The 22,524-nt window shown below is 41.0% G+C and overlaps 1 protein-coding gene across 5 annotated transcripts in view; it reads right to left on the reverse strand.

Moving 5' to 3' along the window:
* Positions 1 to 22,524, reverse strand: part of DOCK10 (dedicator of cytokinesis 10) — a 320,008-nt gene that overhangs the window by 100,778 nt on the left and 196,706 nt on the right. For all 5 annotated transcript variants that reach the window (XM_075861478.1, XM_075861480.1, XM_075861477.1 and 2 more), the window contains exons 9-16: positions 19,576 to 19,664; positions 11,348 to 11,431; positions 10,918 to 11,061; positions 7,214 to 7,441; positions 5,950 to 6,072; positions 5,359 to 5,441; positions 2,956 to 3,078; positions 1,289 to 1,368 (exon numbers count right to left, since the gene is read on the reverse strand). In XM_075861478.1, coding sequence (XP_075717593.1) covers positions 1,289 to 1,368; positions 2,956 to 3,078; positions 5,359 to 5,441; positions 5,950 to 6,072; positions 7,214 to 7,441; positions 10,918 to 11,061; positions 11,348 to 11,431; positions 19,576 to 19,664 — 954 coding nt within the window. The remainder of the gene's footprint in view (positions 1 to 1,288; positions 1,369 to 2,955; positions 3,079 to 5,358; positions 5,442 to 5,949; positions 6,073 to 7,213; positions 7,442 to 10,917; positions 11,062 to 11,347; positions 11,432 to 19,575; positions 19,665 to 22,524) is intronic.

Below are 22,524 nucleotides of genomic sequence, written 5' to 3' on the forward strand. Positions count from 1 at the left end.
AGGAGGATAGCTATATGGCGTGCAGGGGGTGCACTTGTGCCTGAGGGCATCTATCTACAGTACATCAGTAGATAAAACAGTACAATAAATAACATGTAATTGTGGGATGCACGGTTACAAATCTTACATTAGGGCCTAGGACTGTTAAGGTATAGTTACATATGTAGCTGCAATTAAACCAACAGAAAAGAAACAGTTCAATTGAGAAAAAAACAATTCTCATAATCATAATAATTAATATGTATCTCATAGAAACAATTATACTAATCAGCCTGATAAACAATGTGTCAACACCAGAGGCAGATTATAATGTGGATAAGTTGCTCAGAATGCCCACAGTTGCTACTGCCCATTCAATTACTTTACTGTTAGTGAGCTGGAAATTCTCTATACAGCCTATAACTAGTGTTTAACATAGGACTACATTCTGACTGTCAAGGTCTATAGCAGATTGGGAGTCCAGTGGCTGTAACGATCTGGGGGGTGATACTAACAGGAGTTGTGAAGTAACACTCCAGGTTCTATAGACAGATTAAAGGTAACAGGTTGTAGCGTGAGGCAGAGACATGGTCAGGAAACAATCCAAGTTCGATACACAGATAAGATTTAATCGATTATAGCATTAGGCAGAGACGTAATCAGGAGACAATCCACGTTCAGTACACAGATAATAGGCAACAGATTGAGAGTGAAGCAGAGATGTGGTCAAGAACCAATCCAAGCTTGGTACACAAATGAGAGCAACAGTTGGTAGACAGGCAGCAAATAACTAGACTACAGACACGAAGCTCAATAGCCTGGCAAGAAGGAAGTGCAAGGCTATTACAGGAAGCCAAAAGGGTGAGACCAATCAAGGTAAGGAATTTAGAGAGGCAGGAATCAAGAGAATCTGGACAATAGATTCAGCAACTGAGCTGTTCAACCTTTCAAATGACTCAATGAGAAGAGCTACTACCCAAGTCACAGAAATCTCTGTCTTTGAATACTGACACTGACACAATAGTGGCTGTTGGGCTAAGGCTAAGGGTGCTACATTTTACCCACCCCTGGTAAACACTTATCAAGAGGTTTAGGTACAATACAAAAAAATGAAAACAGTATAACATGATACATAGTATGTAGATATGGAAACAAGAAATTGCAACATACTGTAATAGCTACAACATAGGTAAATGATGAGTTACTATATGTGTTCAATTGATAATATAATACACAAAACAGTTCAGTATTACATGGTGTCTTTCTTGCCAGTTTACAATATTATGGAAATAACAGAAATATGTCCTACTTGACTGTTCCATGGGTACAGCATCTACTGAAATATCCAGGTTTCCAGGTATGGTTTGTATTTTGCTAATCTTTTCTGCCCTGTTTATAAAGCAAATAAACAGAACATGAACTTTAATGCAAATATTTCTACTATATGGACTCATTACCAACAAACATCTCTTGTATATATGACTTCTATATAGTAGTATATATGGATTCATGTATGTAGCTAAACACTGCCCAATCCCCTTACATAGTTAAGACTTGTTTTTAAAATGTGTAAATTCCTCTAAAAGATGAGTGATCTTAAAGTTGCGCACCCACACATTTTTTTATTCTCTGGCCCGTTGAAAAGGCACATTGTGTAACTTTTACACAATGTGCCTTTCCAATGGGCCAGAGAATAAAAAAATGTTGTGGGAGTGCTTCTTTAAAACGAAGCTTTTTACATATATGAACTTCTTATAATGTTTAGAAAATTGACACTTCAGCCGATTGCTTCTAAAGATATTAAAGTCAAACTTAAGACTGCTTGGGTAGATATTTCCCTGTACTTCCTATCCAGTAATCCCATTGATTCATGTTACATAGTCCCCAAAACCTAAAATGTTGAAAATATGATCTGACAATGCTGAACAGCAGTTAGATATATAATATGCATAGCTTCTTTATGTAAAGTTGTTTCTTCTTTAGGTTTAGTGGGATGTTCTTTAGTGATCCCTAAAAATGATTAGCACATGACAGAATGTGAGGTATGAAATAATATGTGTGACATCCTGTCCCGTGCTGTCCTATTGGCATAGAAGGTATAATGGTGAACATCAGGAGGCCCATTGAGCCTAACCAATAATATGTCCTACAACTTCAGCTAGTTCTGCAGTAAATTAAGCAATCTATAACACGAGCTGATCAAATTATTCGGCTGTGAGTTTCCAATCAAGTAGGAGCAAAAGGCGTTCACATGATCAAAAATGTTCTGAATTCTATTATGTATTGTCAAAATTATTATCTTCACAGTTCTGCCCTTACAAAGAGGCAGCTCAGCACTAGCTCACACACTTCAGTACAATATAAGATTATTAGATGGCTGTGGGATATAATATCTGTGAACAACATTCAGACCTTGTTCAGTCAAGTTTTTAAATGAATTGTTTTAAAGCCAAAACTGGGATAGGATCTAAAAGTAGACGTATAAGTCTTTCCTGCGTTTAGGTCCCACTCCTGCAAAAACTGCACAAAAAATATATTTTGTATACGAGATTATAAACTGTTGTTCTTTCTACGTCTCTAATACTATAATAGAGAACGCAGTTTAATCAATTGTTAGCAATATTCATGAGTTCATTATCTGTACCAGTGTTCTCCAACCAGTGGCTCGGAAGCCACATGTGGCTTTTGAGCTCCTTTTACTATTTTGTCCTCGTGGAACCAGGGTAGTCATGGTATTACTTGAACTTGGTACCAGGATCAATATATTATTACTGGCAGTTATAAATAATATCACTCAGTCATATCTTTAATAGTCTCTTTTCCCTTTTAACATTCAGTGGATCAACATAATCTATTGTATCTGAAAGTGGCTAGCGACCTACAGAAGGTTCGGGGACCTTTGGTCAATACTCAGTCTTGTTATATTACAACTACTAATTCATGTATGTTCTTCAGAGACAGATTACATTATCCAACCTCCTGTATTCAGACACAAGTTTAATGAGGTCTTCAGTGGAGATCTTGTTGTTTTCCTGCCTGAAGAGAGGGGAGAACCTGTATTCTCGATCAATGTTTCCACAGTTGTCTTTAAATACCGGCCTGCAAAGACAGATATTTGAAAATGCTATCAAGAAAATCTGGTTGTTTTGATGGTGGAATACTGAAAGAAAACCCCCCAAAAAAAACAATATATATATATATATATATATATATATATATATATATATATATATATATATATATATATTTATTTATTTTTTAATAAATTAATAAATATCATTTCTATGAACTGTAAGGAAAAGTTTTTTCTTTAAATTAGGAAGTTTCTGACCACATGTAGCATCACTATGGCAAGAAGGCTGACTAAGACTACAGGAGCAGATTACATTATAGACCTGGATAAAGTTAACAACCCAGTCTGCTGAGAATTATTAGGATGTAGGACTCTCAGGAAAACCACAAGAATTTTAAATCCCCCTACAACTTGCTACATTAAGCCACACCTGTAGTTAAAGGAGAGAACATGTTAATAACTTTATATACGGTTGAAATTGAACCTACACTCATAAAGGAAAACTCGGTAATGGGTTACTAATTGACAGAGCCGTTACTTTTAGTTTCTGGGCCCCGTACAGTTTAAAAGCCAGGACCCCTTTGTGTTTTTTCGCTTCCTGGTCTTTTATTCCCAATCTTTTAGTTGGTGGGAAATTTATTTGGTGGCTCTCTGGTTGAGGGGGAGGAGAGTACTGCTTTACAAAAATTAAACTGCACGGGATTTAGTGACTGGTGGGTGATGGATGACAGATGTGTTTGGGTCCCTTTTTTTAGATTAATTTGTCAGGAGCACCATCTGTATTGCCTTGATGGCAGCCATGATAATTGTTCCTTAGTCAAAAGTATATACAGTCCTTGAGGAAAAATGTATCAACATCAAAAGTCAGAATGTGGTAAGACAAATACAAAACATAGGAGCACATTTATTAAATCAAACATGTCAGAATGTGCATTAGTGAAATTGAATTAGTGGGGTGTGCCAAATTTATGATAGGTATGCGCCTTTTTCCACATATTTCTGTGAAGTGTATGACTAATTTGTAATAGTTGCTCTAAATTTATTATGCCGTCATTATCAGTGGAAAAATATACAGTAAAACAGATCAAAGTCCTTTCACAAATAGAATGGCAAATAATTAATTCATTAGGTTGTGCTCCTTACATATCTGCTCAGCAAATTATTAAGTGCCCTAGTTCGCCCTGTTCCTAAAGGGAATCTATTGTTAAAAAAAAATGTGCTTTTGTTTAAATAAAATTTTTATGTTATTTTCATTTGGTGATTTTATATTTTTTTTAACAAACTTTAAAAAAAATGTAATAATCCTAAAATATTGCAGTTTTCTCACTGTTTACTGATCTCTCAATAGACTGTCACTTATCTGACAATTATCTCAGGATTACAATGAAAGTTATGCTGTGTTCACATCACCGTTGCCCTTCCGTTGAGGGGTTCCGTCGGAGGTTTCCGTCGGGGGAACACCTCAACGAAAAGGCAAACGGAAACCTTAGATTCCGTTTGCATCACGATTGATATTAATGGTGACAGAAACTTTGCTAATGGTTTCAGTTTGTCACCATTGCCACAGGGTTCCGTTGTTTTGACAGAATCAATAGTGCAGCCGACTGTGCTATTGATTCTGTCAAAACAACGGAACCCTGTCACAACGATGACAAACCAAAACCTTTAGCAATGTTTCCGTTACCATTGATATCAATGGTGAGGGAAAAGGAAGTTTAGGTTTCCGTTTGCCTTTCCGTTGAGGGGTTAACCCGACGGAAACCTCAGACGGAACCCCTCAACCGAAGGGCAACGGTGATCTGAACAGGCCCTTAACATCTGTTTCAAAAGCTGGATGCAGATAACACAGGATGCACCATTGACAATAGTTGATTAGGACAGATCACTTTCTCCCCCTTCTTGCTAAATGTATTATGTAGTTTTCGCCATTTTGATAAATGTGGCGCAATTAAACATCTTTATTTTCTTTGTAAAGTGTTGTCTTATTATAGACAACCCCTTTTACATGGGAGCCACTGCAGCGATTAGCAAACAGTTGATTTTGCCGGTGAAAGCCGTGGCAAGCCAGGCACAAATGCAGTATTACATAATGGCAGTACAGATGAATGGCTGTCAATGTAATACATGCACGGCCAAAGTCCGCCAGAGCAAGAGCCACTACATGCTAGTGGACCTCCACTCAGGCTCGTATAGGGGGGCCCAGTGTGAGGGACCCTCCTCTGTGATGTCCATATGACCGAACAGGGAATATAGAAACTGTTGATTTGTGTGCCCTATAGTGTTCATTTACTATTAACTTTAATTACCTGACTGTCCATGCAAATGGCATCCGATATTTCCCCAATCTGCTACAAAACTGCTTTGCTGACTTCATCAGTTTTTGTGCTGTCTAAAAAAAAAAACATATACACAACACATCAGTGTAGACAAATAAATAATATCATATTTGAAATGTTTGTTTGCCTAAAAATGGCTTTTACTAGTTTATGTCAACACAAGATAAGATGTAAAAGTACCCACAAAAAAGAAACACAACAAATATTTTTACTGGGCCAAATATAGCTTAAGGAGCTTTTGTAGATGGAAAGAACTCAAAAGCCTGCACTCCATGGCCTGCTAATGCATTTCTGCTCATAGGCAGTTGCTATAAATTATTTCCGAAAGAAATTAACCCCAAGAGACATAGATATTTGTTCTACAGACTGGAGTGTGCCCAAAGACAACATATTCATCTTTACTTAACGTATCGACTGTTGTCCTCAAATGACTACTTATTGTAGTCTGGAGGACAAGCCAGCTATCAAACAATAGTAAAACACATCTCTCTATGTAATAAGGAACAAGTACAAATTTACAAAATAGCATTGTATACAATATCCCAACTGCATATACTGTACCTTGCTAGAATCCGAATTTTTCACATATGGTTCAGCATTGCTGGCAATATTTCCCATAAGAACTTTTTCTATTCTAGCAACTAAAACCACCTCATTATGTGGATTAGTCACAGAGAAAATGGCCTGTGAAATAAAAATATAGAGGCTCAAAACATGAATTTCAGAACATTGTAGAACCCAAGAAACTGGATTTCGAATTTACTTACAGTACATGCAACATACAATTTAAAGACTTTGTTCATCTTTGCAAATAATTTTAATGTATTGTTCAAATGCATCTAAAGTGAAAAAATGAAGCAATTTTGCAAATAGTCTTAAATAAAAATCTCTTTTCATTTTGTGCCCACAGCTCCTATACAGGCCTATTTGTTACCATGAAAGCAGACAACAAACAAAGCCTGTGTAGTCTGATCCTGTAGTCATATTTCTATCCATCTGTCCCCTAATTCTTACTAGCAAATATCCTGTAGGAGCTGTAAACAATAAAAAAAAATAAACTTTTAATTAGAGGGGGGTTCCAATAGAATATGATGGCACATTGCTAGGATGTCCAATCACTTTCTAATTGGTGGAGGTCCAACCTCCGAGTCCCCACCGTTCCTGACAATGAAGAGGCCGCTGCCCTGGTTTAATTCTGCAGCCCCTTCCAAAAAAATTCCTGTACAATGGAACCCTCATACACCATATGGAATGGAGAAATGCTGGAGCTCCCTGCATGGCGATTGGCTGGAATAATTAAAAAAAAAATTATCACCAGGAGAGGCCTCCTGTTTTTAAATTGATAAAGAGTTAGCCGCCATAAAATTGGACTATTTTGTAAAATAAGGTACATAAAATCTAATTTAATATCCATTTTAAGTCCAGGTAGTAATGCAACAAACAATGAAAAACACCAGAAGGGAGGGTGAATACTTTTGCAAGGAACTGTAATTAGAGATGGAAAATGGAAAACAATGGATGGAGAACTTCCTGATACCATCAGGGTACTGCCATAAAGAAGAGGGGGAGAAATACAGATGCATAAATGTATTAGAATCATGTTCATAGCTGAACACTACAGTTGTGGAAGGTAGTAAGCATGTACAGATGTAGCCATCTTTATCTTGACTTTTAATGCATTAAATACACAGTGTCGAGAAACTTTAACTTGACCTTTTCAATGGCTTTTGTTGTGTAATGTCACGCTGCAGCAAGTTATCAGAGTCAAGATAAACTTGGCTACATCTGTATTCATTAGTAAATGACCTGTAAAATACTCCTTTACCTGCTTAGGATACTGCATCCATTTTTCATGGAAGCCACGGACTTTGGGCTCTTCCTGTACTTTGGTAGGACTGTCAGATAGTGAAGTTGTACCATTTCCCACAGGTCCTGTGGAAGGGCAAATCATTTGTCTCACAATGTCGTGGTTTAGGTCTACATGGAAATCTGCTGATATCTTCCTCCCTTCTTTGATGTCATAGAGAGCTACACTTATAAAGAAGGGTTCAATCTGCGGACATGGGCAAACAGCAGAGTAATTAACAGGACCCGGATAGAAACATAAAATTTACATAGAAACAGAGAGAAAGAACCCTTTTGAAGGTCCAACTTGGCCTATATCAAATTTACATGCCAGTCAAGGATCAGAATATGATTTGACATTCGCAGTAGCATAGTTAGTAAGGTTTAAAAAGGGTCATCTAGTTCAACCTATTAAAGCCCCCTTCACATATGTCCGGCAATTCAGTTTTGTTTCCCTCCAGCTAGAGTGAATCAGATGCCAGAAGTGATCCCATGCTTTCCTATGGGAGCAGTTTTGCCATCTGATACATCAGTTGTGACAATGAATGCATCCCTGTGTTGGACAGAAAAATGCTGTATGGATAATTTTCTGTCCGGCAATGACAGTCTATGGACGCTGAACTGGTGCACAAAGTGCACAACGTTAGTCATCAGTTATGTCAAGCTGAGGCATAAAACAACTGGCCGGACACAACTAATACTGTGGATATAAAAAGTCTACATACCCCTGTTAAAATGCCGGGTTTTTGTCATGTCAGTACAAGATGAATCATTTCAGAACTTTTTCCACCTTTATTGTGACCCATAATTTGTACAATTCCATTGAAAAACAAACTGAAATAATTTAGAGGGGAAAAAACAAAATAAAAATCTACAATAATGTGGTTGCATAAGTGTGAACAGCCTCTAATAATTGGGGATGTGATTGTGTTCAGAATTAGCCAATGACATTTGAACTCATGTTAAATAGTACTCAGTACACAGCTGCCATTATTTAAAGTGATTCTGAGTAACCCCATATAAAGTTCAGCTGTTCTATTAGGATTTTCCTGACATTTTCTTTGTTGAATGTGACAGCAAAAGCGATGGTCCGTAAAGAGCTTACAACACATAAAAGGGATCTAATTGTTGAAAGGCATCAGTCAGGAGAAGGGTACCAAAGAATTTCCAAGGCATTAGATATACCATGGAACACAGTGAAGAAGTGGATTACATTTGGCACAACAGTGACATTACCAAGAACTGGACGTCCCTCAAAACTTAATGAAAAGACAAGATGAAAATTGGTCCAGGAGGCTACCAAGAGGCCTACAGCAACATTAAAGGAGCTGCAGGACTTTCTGGCAGGTAGTGGTTGTGTAGTGCATGTGATAACAATCTCCCGTATTTTTCATATGTCTGGGATGTGAGGTAGGGTGCCAATTTGGAAGCCTTTTCTAACTAAGAAAAACATCCAAGACCGGCTATGTTTTGCAAAGACCTACATCAAGTCTGCCAAAAGCATGTGGGAAAACGTGTTATGGTCTGATGAGACCAAGGTTGAACTTTTTGGCCATAATTCCAAAAGGTATGTTTGACGCAAAGCCAACACTGCACTTCACCAAAAGAACACCATACCCACAATGAATCATGGTGGAGGCAGCATTTTGGGGCTGTTTTTCTGCAGCTGGAACTGGGGCTTTAGTCAAGGTGAAGGGCATTATGAACAGTTCCAAATATAAGGCAATATTGGCACAAAACCTGCAGGCTTCTGCTAAAAAGCTGAAAATGAAGAGGAATTTCACCTTTCAGCACGACAACAACCCAAAGCATACCTCCAAATCAACAAAAGAATGGCTTCACCAGAAGAAGATCAAAGTTTTGGAATGGCCCAGCCAGAGCCCAGACCTGAATCCCATTGAAAATCTGTGGTTTGATCTGAAGAGTGCTGTACACTAGAGATGCTCTCGCAATCTGACAGATTTGGAGCGCTTTTGCAAGGAAGAGTGGGCAACAATTGCCAAGTCAAGATGTGCCATGCTGATAGACTTCTACTCAAAAAGACTGAATGCTGTAATAAAGTCAAAGGGTAATTCAGCAAAGTATTAGTTTAAGGGTGTGCAACCACATTATTTTTGTTCTTTATTTATCCACCCTAAAAGATTTCAGTTTGTTTTTCAATGCAATTGTACAGATTATAGGTGACATTAAAGGTGGAAAAAGTTCTGAAATGATTCATCTTGGACTGATTTTGTAACATGACAAATACAGGGGTGTGTAGACTTTTTATATCCACTGTATATGTAAACCCAGCCTAAGCGTGCTCTGACTCGAATCAACGGTCAATCTAGTGATTGGGATAAGAAGCACTTTAACCCATAAGAAGTACTTGTTATTTTTCCACAGAGGTTTCCTACAATATTGGTCCTAATAAGACATTTTAATTTTTCCATTTATGGCCAGCTTTCTCTCCATCCCTTTTGATACATATTCATACAATAATGTTATTAATACCTAATTTCTAAACACTTAAAATTATACAAATCACAGATTCTAATGTAATATTCACTTGCGCGGGAATTACTTCCAAGCTCCTGCACTAAACCTGACCATGACGATAATTGTTGACAGCATTACCAGAGAAGACAAATTTTCCATCTTGTTTTTGTTAAACACTATGGTGGTGGCTAGCATTTTACTGCTTAATCAGCTATAGTACAAGAAAAAAGTTAGTGATGATACACATTAACACTTCACATGACAGTAAAAACGGCAGTGTGATGGACGATTTTTGAATGATGATGTCGTATGGTTGTATTCACACTGCCGTTCTTTTAACGGCCCGTGAATATTGTCCGTCAAAAAATAGACGGCCCCCATGGAAGTCAATGGATCCGTTTTGACGGCTGTCAATACATGTAACAACCGTAAGGCTAGCTTAAAAAGGTTGGCTAGTGTTTATATACCCTATGAGGGAATTCTTAGTTATTAAAGGGGTTCTCTGTTCAGGATTCTCATCTCTTGGCTAGAGCGGTTACAAAGAGGAGAATGGCTACAAAAAGCATCTCTAACTCTGGAGGATCTGTCCTGTCCTGCATTAGACAGACAACACATTGATCCGAATGGGCACTGTGTAATGCTTCATTTCCCCTGTGGTGGTGCTGCAGGGAAAGAGAACACTTACTATAAGGTTTCCCCACAGATTACAGCTGATTGCCAGGGGTCCCTGCAGGAAGATACTTTGTGATCAGCTTATTGTCAATGGACTCTTCCATTAAGTAGAGATTGTTCAAATTGGACAACTACTTTAAGTTATATTAAGTCTCTAAGCAAAGTTTAACACTAAAGTACAAACTGGTTCACATCGATTTAACATTTGTGGAGGAGTTGTAAGAAATATTTTTTTAATTTTTTTTTTATTCTCTATCTGGACATACTGGTGTATGTTGGGTCAGAGAATTATATCAGAGTGTTGCAGTATACATTTCAATACAATTTTTTTTTATATAGAAATGTATATGTCAGATTTATGGACAAGGTTATGTGAACAGAGAGTTACAAAAGTTTTCTGTGGTCAGCCCGTTTATATAGTATGTAATTGTGCTGAAAGCACAAACCAGTCGGCATTTTAGCAATAGTATTGTAGTTTATTTAATCATGTCCATATAACAGTATTGCCATATCTTTTTTCTACTATAAACATACATTGGTTACTGGTTCACTCTCATTTTCTTTGATGCAGGCCTGAAGATTCAGACTTAAAGATTTACAAGATATCATAATCCTTTTAGTTGTCTTTTCGTTGAATGGTTTGATCATGTCGCTTGCTGAATTTTGCATCTTTGTTATCTAAGAATAATAACACAAAGAGATTAACTAGGAAAACAATAGCTTGTATCCCTAAAGACATGTTTCACCGTTATGTATGTGGTTGTACAGTATTGCCATTTTAGATGTGCTTTTTTCCAATAAAGATTAAATATGGTGATAGAAAAGAATTACAGCCTAATAATGTTAGATACATATCTAAGATTTAATAGAACTGATGCACAGTTGTAAATACAATATATGTATACGTGTCAAATGAAAATCAGTGACGAGATAATGGTACGGTATATATGGTTCAGTTACTTACACACAGATCAGAATCTAAGGAAAACAGATTGTTACGCTCAAAAGTCCTGATAGTTCCTATAGATTCATCCGTTTCTGAAAGGTACTAGGTGAAAATGGAAGAAGATTCAATATAATATATTCAAAAACTTTCATACGTCTCTAAGGGGAAATTCAACTTTTCACTAACAATTTATAACAAGAAATTCTATATTCTAAATCTCTGTTCACACAACAATTTGTCATCTTATTTGTAATTTGTTGTTATCTGTTGCATAATTTATTTTTTTGTCATCCTTTGTCCCATTGACTATAATGCAAAAACTGCCAGATAAAAATATGATCAATGAGATGATGCACTTTTCGTTATTTGTTGTTTTCTTACATTGAGGTGAATAGGACAACAGATGTGAGCGTTAGAAAAATAATTTGTGCACATCATCTCTAATGTATCAAACAAAATTCTTTTTTTTATCCAGTAAGGCCTCATGCACACGAACGTATTTTTTTCCTCCCGTAAATACTGGTGTAAATACGGGTCCTTGGTCACACGTATTCGACCGGTATTGCACCAGTATTTACGGACCCGTGCCCATAAATACGGGTCTGGTGTCACCAGTATTCCACCCGTATTTACGGGCAAGTTTTTGCTGCAAAATTGCACTGCACTAAGCGGCAGCCCCTTCTCTCTATCAGTGCAGGATAAAGAGAAGGGGCAGCCCTTTCCGAGGTAAAAGTAAAAGAAATTCATACTTACCCGGCCGTTGTCTTGGTGACGCGTCCCTCTTTCGACATCCAGCCCGACCTCCCTGGATGACGCGGCAGTCCATGTGACTGCTGCAGCCTGTGATTGGCCTGTGATTGGCTGCAGCGGTCACATGGGCTGAAACGTCATCCCGGGAGGCCGGACTGGAGGAAGAAGCAGGGAGTTCTGGGTAAGTATGAACTTCTATTTTTTTTACACGATCTATATTGTGATCGGAAGTCACTGTCCAGGGTGCTGAAAGAGTTACTGCCGATCGTTTAACTCTTTCAGCATCCTGGACAGTGACTATCCACTGACGTCGCCTAGCAACACTCCCGTAATTACGGGTGCACACACGTAGTCACCCGTAATTACGGGAGCCCCATAGACTTCTACGTGCCGTAATTGCGGCCTAAAATAGGACATGTTCTATATTTTTTAACGGCCCGGGCACCTTCCCGTAAGCATACGGGAGGTACCCGTGGCCAATAAAAGTCTATGGGCCCGTAATTATGGCCCATGATTACGGCCCGTGATTACGGGCGTTTTTACGTTCGTGTGCATGGGGCCAAAAACTGTTTCATGTTTAATCAATAAAATGTAAGTGTATAGAAAATAAATAATAGGGTAGATTTATTATTACTGTCATAAACTTAGACCACTTAGAACTACACCAGGCAGGTTGATGATGTGTCACAATTAACTCAGTGGTGCATGTTTTATGATAAATTTAGCACATTTTACAAAAACACTTTTTTTTGGTTGGTTTACTATAGATCAATATTTTGCGCCCAAATTTTGATACATTTCGAGCTATGTTCCTTTTTCTAGACACTTTCAAAACTGTCTAGTGAGGTGCAAAACGTGTCTAAAACTCATACAAAATCTGGCACAAGGCATATAAACTAGTTCAAATTGAGACAGTATTCTGTAGTTTTGTAAATCTTCCCCAATGTGTTTATGTATTTTCTTTTTTTTTTTTTATGTTGCCTGGAAACACAAATTTTCTTCCTGGATTATAGAACAGCAATAGAGAGTGTGTGCTTTATGACAGCAGAAATGAACAGAAAATTGGCCATAAATTAAAGGGACTCTGTCACCAGGTTTATACTGCCCTATCTGAGGGCAACATAAAGTAGTGCCAGAAACCATGACTCAAACAGTGTATCTCTCACTTATGAGCGTTGGGTAGTTTTTGTTAAAATATTTTTTCTTTAGCTGCTTGTATTTATGAACCATGGCTAGCCCCTCCCACCAGCCGCTGCTTGACAGCTTTCTCCTAATACTGTGCATGGGGAGAAAGCTGCCAATCAGCAGTGGGTGGGCGGAGCTAGATGCAGCTAATGATTATCAAGGACTCCTGAGCGTGAGACCATCATTGAGAGGACTCTTTGCTTGGCTCGCGATGCAGGAGAAAAACATTAATTTTATGATGTCCACTGAACATTACAAGGTCAGTGATATACTGCTGGAATCAGGGTCTCTGGCACCACATTATGCTGCCCTTAGATAAGGCAGCATAAATATGGTGACAGATTGTCTTAAGGAAGTGTTTGCACGCCACAATCAAATTATGGTTTTGCTGAAAATCGCAAAAATAAAAGGAAATTTTACTGCAAAATGTGAACACACCTTCGTACAGTCTCCAGGAAGAGATGAAGTACAGCCCCCACCCCCAGAGATCAGTAGCAGTGGGGTTATATCTAGGAAATTTTCTGTGCGTAAGGCTTCGTTCACATCTGCGTCGGGGTTCCGTCGGGCCTTTCCGTCAGGGGAACCCATGAATGGAAACCAAATTGAAACCATAGTTTTCCATTTGCATTACCATTGATTTCAATGATAACGCATCCATTGCAAATGGTTTCCGTTTGTCACCATTCTGTAAGGTATTCCATTGTTTTGACGGAATCAGTAGCGCAGTTGACTACGCTATTGATTCTGTCAAAACAACGGAAAACCTTACAGAACAGTGACAAACGGAAACCATTTGCAAAGGATGCGTTACTATTGAAATCAATGGTGATGCAAACGGAAAGCTATGGTTTCCATTTGTTTCAGTTTGGTTTACGTTCATGTGTTCCCCTGTGGAAAGGTCTGACGGAACCCATGAACGGAAACCTGACGCAGATGTGAACGAAGCCTAAAGTGTTACTATCCTGCCTTATGTAGGTCTCCAGTAGTACAACAGAGCTGTGATTAAATCCCTCACCCTCTAATGATAATGAACTGAACTTGTCCCAGTTTCTGCAGCAAAGCTGAAAAGTGAGCTGCAGAAAACATGAAATGTCCGTGTGTGAAAACTGGAATATTTTTTTTTATGGATAAACACATAAAAAGGAGTATATACACCGTTCATCCATAACATTAAAACCACCTGTCTAATATTGTGTAGGTCCCTCTTGTGCCGCCAAAACAGCTCTGATCCATCAAGGCAGGGGCGTAGCTAGAGGCTCATGGGCCCCGATGCAAACATTCTTACTGGGCCCCCCCCCCCCGCAAACTTCTCATGGCCGACGGTCCGCTGTCAGCTGCATCGCTGGGTCTCCTAAGTGACCCAACAATGCAGCACTAGCAGCCGGGGGCGTCACTAAGGCTGGGTTCACACACACTATTTACGGACGTAATTCGGGCGTTTTAGCATTGAATTACGTCCGAAAATGCGGCTCAAAAGCGTCGGCAAACATCTGCCCATTCATTTGAATGGGTCTTACGATGTTCTGTGCCGACGGTCATTTTTTTTTTACGCGTCGCTGTCAAAAGGCGGCGCGTAAAAAAGTGCCTGTCACTTCTTCAGACGTAAATGGAGCCGTTTTCCATGGACTCCATGGAAAACCAGCTTCAGTTACTTCCGTAATGGACGCAGCGAAAGACGCCTGCACATGCCATTATGGCTGAAATTACGGTGCTGTTTTCTCCTGAAAACAGCACAGTAATTTCAGCCGTAACGGACGCTGCCGTGTGAACATACCCTCAGGGATTAAAATGTCCGGGAAATAGCCCCAATACATATGTGTCCGCCCCAAAAAAAAGTGTGTATATGAGACAGCATAGCATATCTATAGCACTACGACCCTATAAACTATGGATAGGATTAGATACAGTGGCTGAGCAGACAGTATCACACATGATAGGATTAGATACAGTGGCTCAGAAGGCAGTATCACACATGATAGGATTAGATACACAGCTCAACAGACAGTATCACACATGATAGGATTAGATACAGTGGCCCAGCAGACAGTATCACACATGATAGGATTAGATACAGTGGCTCAGCAGACAGTATCACACATGATAGGTTTAGATACAGTGGCTCAGCAGACAGTATCACACATGATAGGATTAGATACAGTGGCTCAGCAGACAGTACCACACATGATAGGATTAGATACAGTGGCTCAGCAGACAGTATCACACATGATAGGATTAGATACAGTGGCTCAGAAGACAGTATCACACATGATCGGATTAGATATAGGGCCCAGCAGACAGTATCATACATGATTGGATTAGATACACAGCTCAGCATACTGTATCACACATGATAGGATTAGATACAGGGCCCAGCTCGCTGACATTGCGGCTCCAGCGCTGGACCCAGGATAGGTAAGAATAATAATTTTGCTTCTTTATGTGTTACTGATTATTTTTGTGTTTGTTTTTTTTACAGGTTCGGTTGTTGGACTTCGGATTCGAGGACTTCAATGACGGCGTTTTTTTTATTCTCAATAAAATGGTTAATGAGGGTTGTTTTTTTATTTCAATAAAATATTTTTTCTATGTGCTTGTATCTTTTTAAACTTTATTATCACCGCCTTAGTAATGGCCGCTGGCTGATTGACAACCTCCATTACTAAGGCGGGGCTTAATGTTAGCCGGTGCAGAGGCTACACTAACCCCCATTATTACCCCGGTACCCACCGCCACCAGGGGTACTGGGAAGAGCCGGGTACAAACCAGTACCCGACCATCTGTAGTGACGGGCAGGCACCAGGGCGGCCGTAGGCTGGTAGATTAGGCTGGGGAAGGCCAAAAACAGTGGCCCTTCCCACCCTGGTAATGCTGCTTGCTGCTGCTGTGTTGTATCTGGCTGGTTATGAAAATGGGGGGGGGACCCGACATCGTTCTTTCCAATTATTTTTTATTTTATTTTTTTTTAAATGACGTGGGGTCCCCCCCATTTTCATAACCAGCCAGATACAATAAAGCAGCAGCAGGCAGCATTACCAGGATGGGAAGGGCCACTGTTTTTGGCCTTTCCCCTCCTGATAATACGAGCCTGCGGCCGCCCCAGTGGCCGACCATCACTACAGATGGTCAGGTACTGGATCGTACCCGGCTCTTCCCAGCACCCCTGGTGGCGGTGGGTACCGGGGTAATAAAGGGGGTTAGTGTTAGACTCTGCATCCGCTAACACTAAGCCCCGCCTTAGCTATGGATGCTGTCAATCAGCCGGCGGCCATTACTAAGGCGGTAGTAATATAGTTTAAAAAAAAAACACAAAGACACAGAAAAAATATTTTATTGAAATTAAAAAAAAACACACAACCCTCATTAACCATTTTATTAATAAAAAAAAAAGCTGTCATCGAAGTAGTCCTGGAATCCGCCGTAGTCCAACGACCGAACCTGTAAGAAAACACACAAAAAATGATTAGTAACACATGTGTTAGGGTATGTGCACACACACTAATTACGTCCGTAATTGACGGACGTATTTCGGCCGCAAGTCCCGAACCGAACACAGTGCAGGGAGCCGGGCTCCTAGCATCATACTTATGTACGATGCTAGGAGTCCCTGCCTCTCCGTGGAACTACTGTCCCGTACTGAAAACATGTTTACAGTATGGGACAGTTGTCCTGCAGCGAGGCAGGGACTCCTAGCATCGTACATAAGTATGATGCTAGGAGCCCGGCTCCCTGCACTGTGTTCGGTCCGGTACTTGCGGCCGAAATACGTCCGTCAATTACGGACGTAATTAGTGTCTGTGCACATACCCTAAGGCTTAGATACAGTGCCCATGTGTGATACTGTCTGTGGGACCCTGTATCTAAGCCTACCACAAGGTAGGCTTAGATACAGGGTCCAGCAGACAGTAATCTTATACAGTGTAAGATTACTGTGTGCTGGGGCCCTGTATCTAAACCTACAGTGTGGTAGGCTTAGATACAGGGCCCAGCAGACAGGATCACGCATGGGCCATGTATCTAAGCCTACCATGTGATTGGCTTAGATACAGGGCCCAGGAGACAGGATCACACAATCTGTGATCCTGTCTCATGGGCCCCCTAAGCCTGATACATCGTAGGCTTAGGGGTTGTGCAATCCCTAAACATTGATGGCCTATCCACAGGATAGGCCATCAATAGCTGATGTGTCGCCCGGGACCCGCAAATCAGCTGTTTTGAAGGGGCCGCAGCACGCGTACGAGAGCTGCTTCCCCTTCATTTCACTACTCGCTCACACTGTGAATCGCCGACACCGATTCACAGTGTGACCGGAATGAAGTGACAGGAATGAAGGGGAGCAGCTCTCGTACGAGTGCTGCGGCCCCTTCAAAACAGCTGGTTGGCGGGTCCCAGGAGTCGGACCCCGCCAGTCAGGGTAACCTTACCTTCCTCTTCGGCCGCGGCGGGAGTTCTGTAGTCTCGATGCTGTGCGCGGCGGCATAGCGCTGTGACGTCATGCGCTGCGCACAGCGCCTGACGTCAGGACCTCCGCTGCCATCCGGAACCAGGAAGGTAAGTAAAGTATGTTACTATAGTAACAGGGGCCCGCGGCCCGAGTTACTATAGTAACTTTTTATTGATGTGGTGCGGGGGGCCGTGGGCCCCCCTGGCTTCGGGGCCCGGTCGCAATTGCGACCGCTGCGACCCCTATAGCTACGCCAGTGCATCAAGGCATGAACTCTACAAGAACTTTGAAGGAGTGCCGTGGTATCTGGCACCAATAGGTTAGCAGTAGATCCTTTAAGTCATGTAAGTCGTGAGGTTGGACCTCCATGGATCGGGCTTGTTTTTTCTGCACATCGCACAGATGCTCAATCAGATTGAGATCTGGAGATTTTGGAGGCCAAGTCAAAACCTTGAACTCTTTGTCATGTTCCTCAAACCATTCCTGAACAATTTTTGCAGTGTGGCAAGGCCCATTATTCTGCTGAAAGTGGCCACTAATTAGGAAATACCGTTGTCATGAAGGGGTGTACTTAGTCTGCAACAATATTAAGGTAGGTGATACGTGCCCAAGTAACATTCATATCAATTCCAGGACCGAAGGTTTCTCAGCAGAACATTGCCCAGAGCATCACACTCAATCCACTGGCTTGCATTCTTCCCATAGCGCACCCTGGTGCCATTTCTTACCCAGGTAAGCGACGCAACCGGGCATCCACATGATGTAAAAGAAAATGTGATTCATCAGACCAGGTCACCTTCTTCCATCTCTCAACTTTTAAAGCAATTTGTGCTGCAGTAGCTCTTCTTTGGGATTGGACTGAACGGGTTAGCTTTAGCTTCCCAGGCGTATTGATAAGCCTTGAGCACCCATTGAACCTGACACCAGTACACCGGTTGTCCTGCCCAATTTAATTAGTTTCTATCCACTGCATACCGAGAACACTCCACAAGCCCTACCATTTTGGAGATGAATTGGCCCAGTCGTCTCACCATCACAATTTGACCCTTTTCAAAGTCGCTCAGACCCTTACGCCTGATCATTTCTCCTGCTTTCCACACATTAGCCATAAGAACTGACTGTTCACTTGGTGCCTAATATTTCCCACCCCTTACAGGTGTCATGGTAACGAGATAATCAGTGTTATTCACTTCATCTGTCAGTGGTTTTAATGGGATATACAGAAATGTACTGTAAGTAGTGTTGAAGTTATTGCAGTGACAAGTGCACAAAGTTTTTATTTTATTCTAGTCTGTAACTAATATATATTAAAAAGGTTTTCCGATATCAGCAAATGAAGGTTCGTTATGGTATAGTGAAAAGCTACACAATATTCTTATATATACAGTACTTTCTGCATCAATTCCTCATGGTTTGGAAGATCTCTGCTTGCAGTCATTCAATAGGAACCATCGATGTTTATTCACAGTGCATAAATATCTGTCCATGTGATGAGCACACAGGTGCTCGGCTCCTTTCAGTTACAGTACAGTTATGAGAGCTCTGTCTTGTAGCCATGCACCTGTGTGTCCATCACATGACCCGGACAGATTATTTTCCCTTGTAAGTACATTTTGAAGATTCCTATTAAATGACAGCAAGCAGAGATCTTGAAAACCGTGAGGAATTGATATTGAGGAATTGGTATAAAAGTATATTAGGAAATTGTATATTGTATCACTTTTTTTGGTCTAAAACTGAAATTTAAATTAAATGATTGGTAAATGTTTGTATTTATTTTCAAGATTATTAATGGCAATACAGATAAAAACAAACATATATTAAAGACTATACATTTTATGCACTATTACAAATGACCGTTTCACCTCACCTTCGCTAGATCAGGGTGCTGGGAGCTGTCTACACAGTCTGCTTCTTCATGTGGAGTCTCATAGTTTAGTAGGGACTCTCCCGGGTCATCTGTGGGAAAAGTGTGTATTTCATGTTATCTGAGCCCTCATGTTATCCGGTGTCACTGTCTCATAAACACTAGAATAATATTATTATAGATGATGTATTTTCACACATTTAACTTTGATATGAAAGGCACTTTGGCAGTCTTGAGATGAAATTAAACAAAGATTCCCCATCCCTGATTTTAAGATTTTTAGCTATACCCTGTTCCTACCCATACTATTCATTTTAAAAGATTGAAGTCACAGTACAACCATAGTTAGGCCTGTATTTGAAAAGATGTCCTATTGACCTAGATCTAATGCAACAAGACTTGTACACCTTCGTATCCATTGTTTTTTATTATTGATCCAATGTATCAAAAAAATATGAGCAAATGCAAATAGCTTTGATTAAAAATATCCTGCCATATTGGGTCTACAGATCCCATGCAGACCAATGTTTGCAGACTACCCTTTATACTGCCTTATATCTTTTCCTATTTCTTGAATATTTGGTAGATTAAAGGGTTATTCCATTATCAGCAAATAAACGTTATTTTTGTATAATGAAAAGTTATAGAATTTCCAATAAACTTTCTGCATCAATCCTTCACGTTTTTCAATAACTCTGCTTTGTGTCAAAGGAAAGGAACCTTCATTGTTTAGTTCCAGAGGATAACAATCTGTCCTGGTCATGTGATGGACACACAGGTGGGGGGGGGGGGGGGGTCATTACAAGCCACAGTTCTGATAACTGTGCTGTAATTGTAACCAGTCCAGCACCTGTGTGTCCATCACATGACCAGGACAGATTTTTATTCACTAGTAAAGAATTAAGTTTCTCTTTGCAGAGACAAGAAGTAGGATATAGATGGAAGGGAGAACAAGGCTACATTCACACGACAGTGAAAAATGGCCGTGAGATGGCCGTTTGTCTAACGGCCGTCACACGGCCGTTTTCAGAACAATGAAGTTCTATGGGTGAATTCACATGGCCACTTTTTTATGGCCCAACGGCTCCCATAGAAGTCAATGGATCAGTTTTTGAGGAAACAATTCTTGTAACGGCCGGTAAAAACTGATCCTGGCCGAGGACTCCCCCCGCACACAGCGCTACTTTGAGTGCTGAGCCCGAGGAAGCCATTGACATTACTGTCTATAGAAGGACAATGGTGTCGGGCTTTCAATAATTGAATCCCCGGCCAGAGCATCGCAAGATCTCTGGCCGGGGACTTCAGTCTTGTAGCTAGCACCTCTCCATGTAGATAGCACCCCACTGCCTAAAGAGAGCAAGCTCCCCGCCCATCCCCCGCCACTGTAGCTCCCTGCAGGAGCGGAATAACCCAGCGGTCAGACCCCGCTCTGGCAGGGGATTCCACTCTTGGAGCCCCCGGCGTTACTATCCATGTATGGACAGTGACGTCAAGGTGTTACCCCTAGAGCGGAATCCCCGGTCCGCTCTGGCAGGGGATTCCGCTCTCCTCACATCACTGTCCATATATGGACAGAGACAACAGGGGCTCCGTCTGTAAGCGGAATCCCTGGCCCGCTCTGGCAGGGGATTCCGCTCTCCTGATGTCACTGTCCATATATGGACAGAGACGTCAGGGGCTTCATCTATACGAAATCCCTGGCCAGAGGGATTCCGCTCATACATTGAGCTACAGTGGCGCTATCTACAGGGGAGGGTGTGGTATCTACAAGGGGGGGTGCTATCTACAGGGGGGGCGTGCTGTCTACAGGGGGGTGCTATCTACAGGGGGGGTGCTATATGGGGGTTGTGGCACTATCTATAGGGGACACTGTGGCACTATCTACAATGTGCACTGCGGCACTATGTGGGCACTGGCACTTTATATGTGGGCACTGTGTCACTTTATATGTAGGCACTGTGATACTATGTGGGCACTGTGGCACTATCTATCGTGGACACTGTGGCACTATCTATAGTGGGCACTGTGGTACTATGTGGGCACTGGCACTTTATATGTGGGAACTGTGGCACTATCTACAGTAGGCACTGTGGCACTATCTACAGGGACATTGCGGCACTATCTACACTGGAACTGTGGTGATTTCAGGGGGTATTGGGACAAAAAAAAAACTGACAAATGAAATCCATCCCTTTTTTTAATGGCCATTAAAAAAGGATGGCAAACAGATGACAAACGGCCATTAAAAATGTACAGACGGACTGGAAATAGATACAAATTTGGAGACACACTGATGCAAAACGGCCATGAAAAACTGACAGTTGATCAGTTTTTAATGGCCATTTTTTTTTCACTGTCTTGTGAATGTAGCCTAAGGTGTCGTGCACACGACCGTAGTGGTGTACACGGCCCGTGATTTGCGGCTCGGGCGGCCGTGTGCACTCATTTCAATGAGTCTGGACCGCAAAATGTGGCCGTAATAAGACATGTCCTTTCTTTTTGCGGTCCAGGCTCCTGGGCAACGCACGGACCGTGGAAACCACGGTCGTGCGCATGGGCCCATTGAAGTGAATGAGGCCGTAATTCACCCACAGATTTGCAGGTGAATTTCAGCCGCAAAAATACGTTTGTGTGCATGGGGCCTAACTGCAGGAACTGACTATAAAGACTTTGTTGTAGGCTGCAACCATGGAGATACAAAATGGTAGGAGTTTCTAACCCCTTGCTGACATCCGCTGAATATATACGGCGCAGGTCTGGGAGGAGTATGGAGTGAGCTTCATAAGACATGCGTGTCGGCTGTATGTTACAGCCGAAACTTCAATGTAACGAGCGGGATCCCCGCCATCACTGTTTTTTGGTCACCTCATCTCCCACAAAAAATTGAATAAAAAGTGATCAAAAAGTTGTATGTACCCCAAGTAAGAACTACGCTCGTCCCACAAAAAAATA

The sequence above is a fragment of the Rhinoderma darwinii genome, chromosome 4 (genome assembly GCF_050947455.1).
Source record: "Rhinoderma darwinii isolate aRhiDar2 chromosome 4, aRhiDar2.hap1, whole genome shotgun sequence".
In the NCBI taxonomy this organism is placed as follows: domain Eukaryota; kingdom Metazoa; phylum Chordata; class Amphibia; order Anura; family Rhinodermatidae; genus Rhinoderma; species Rhinoderma darwinii.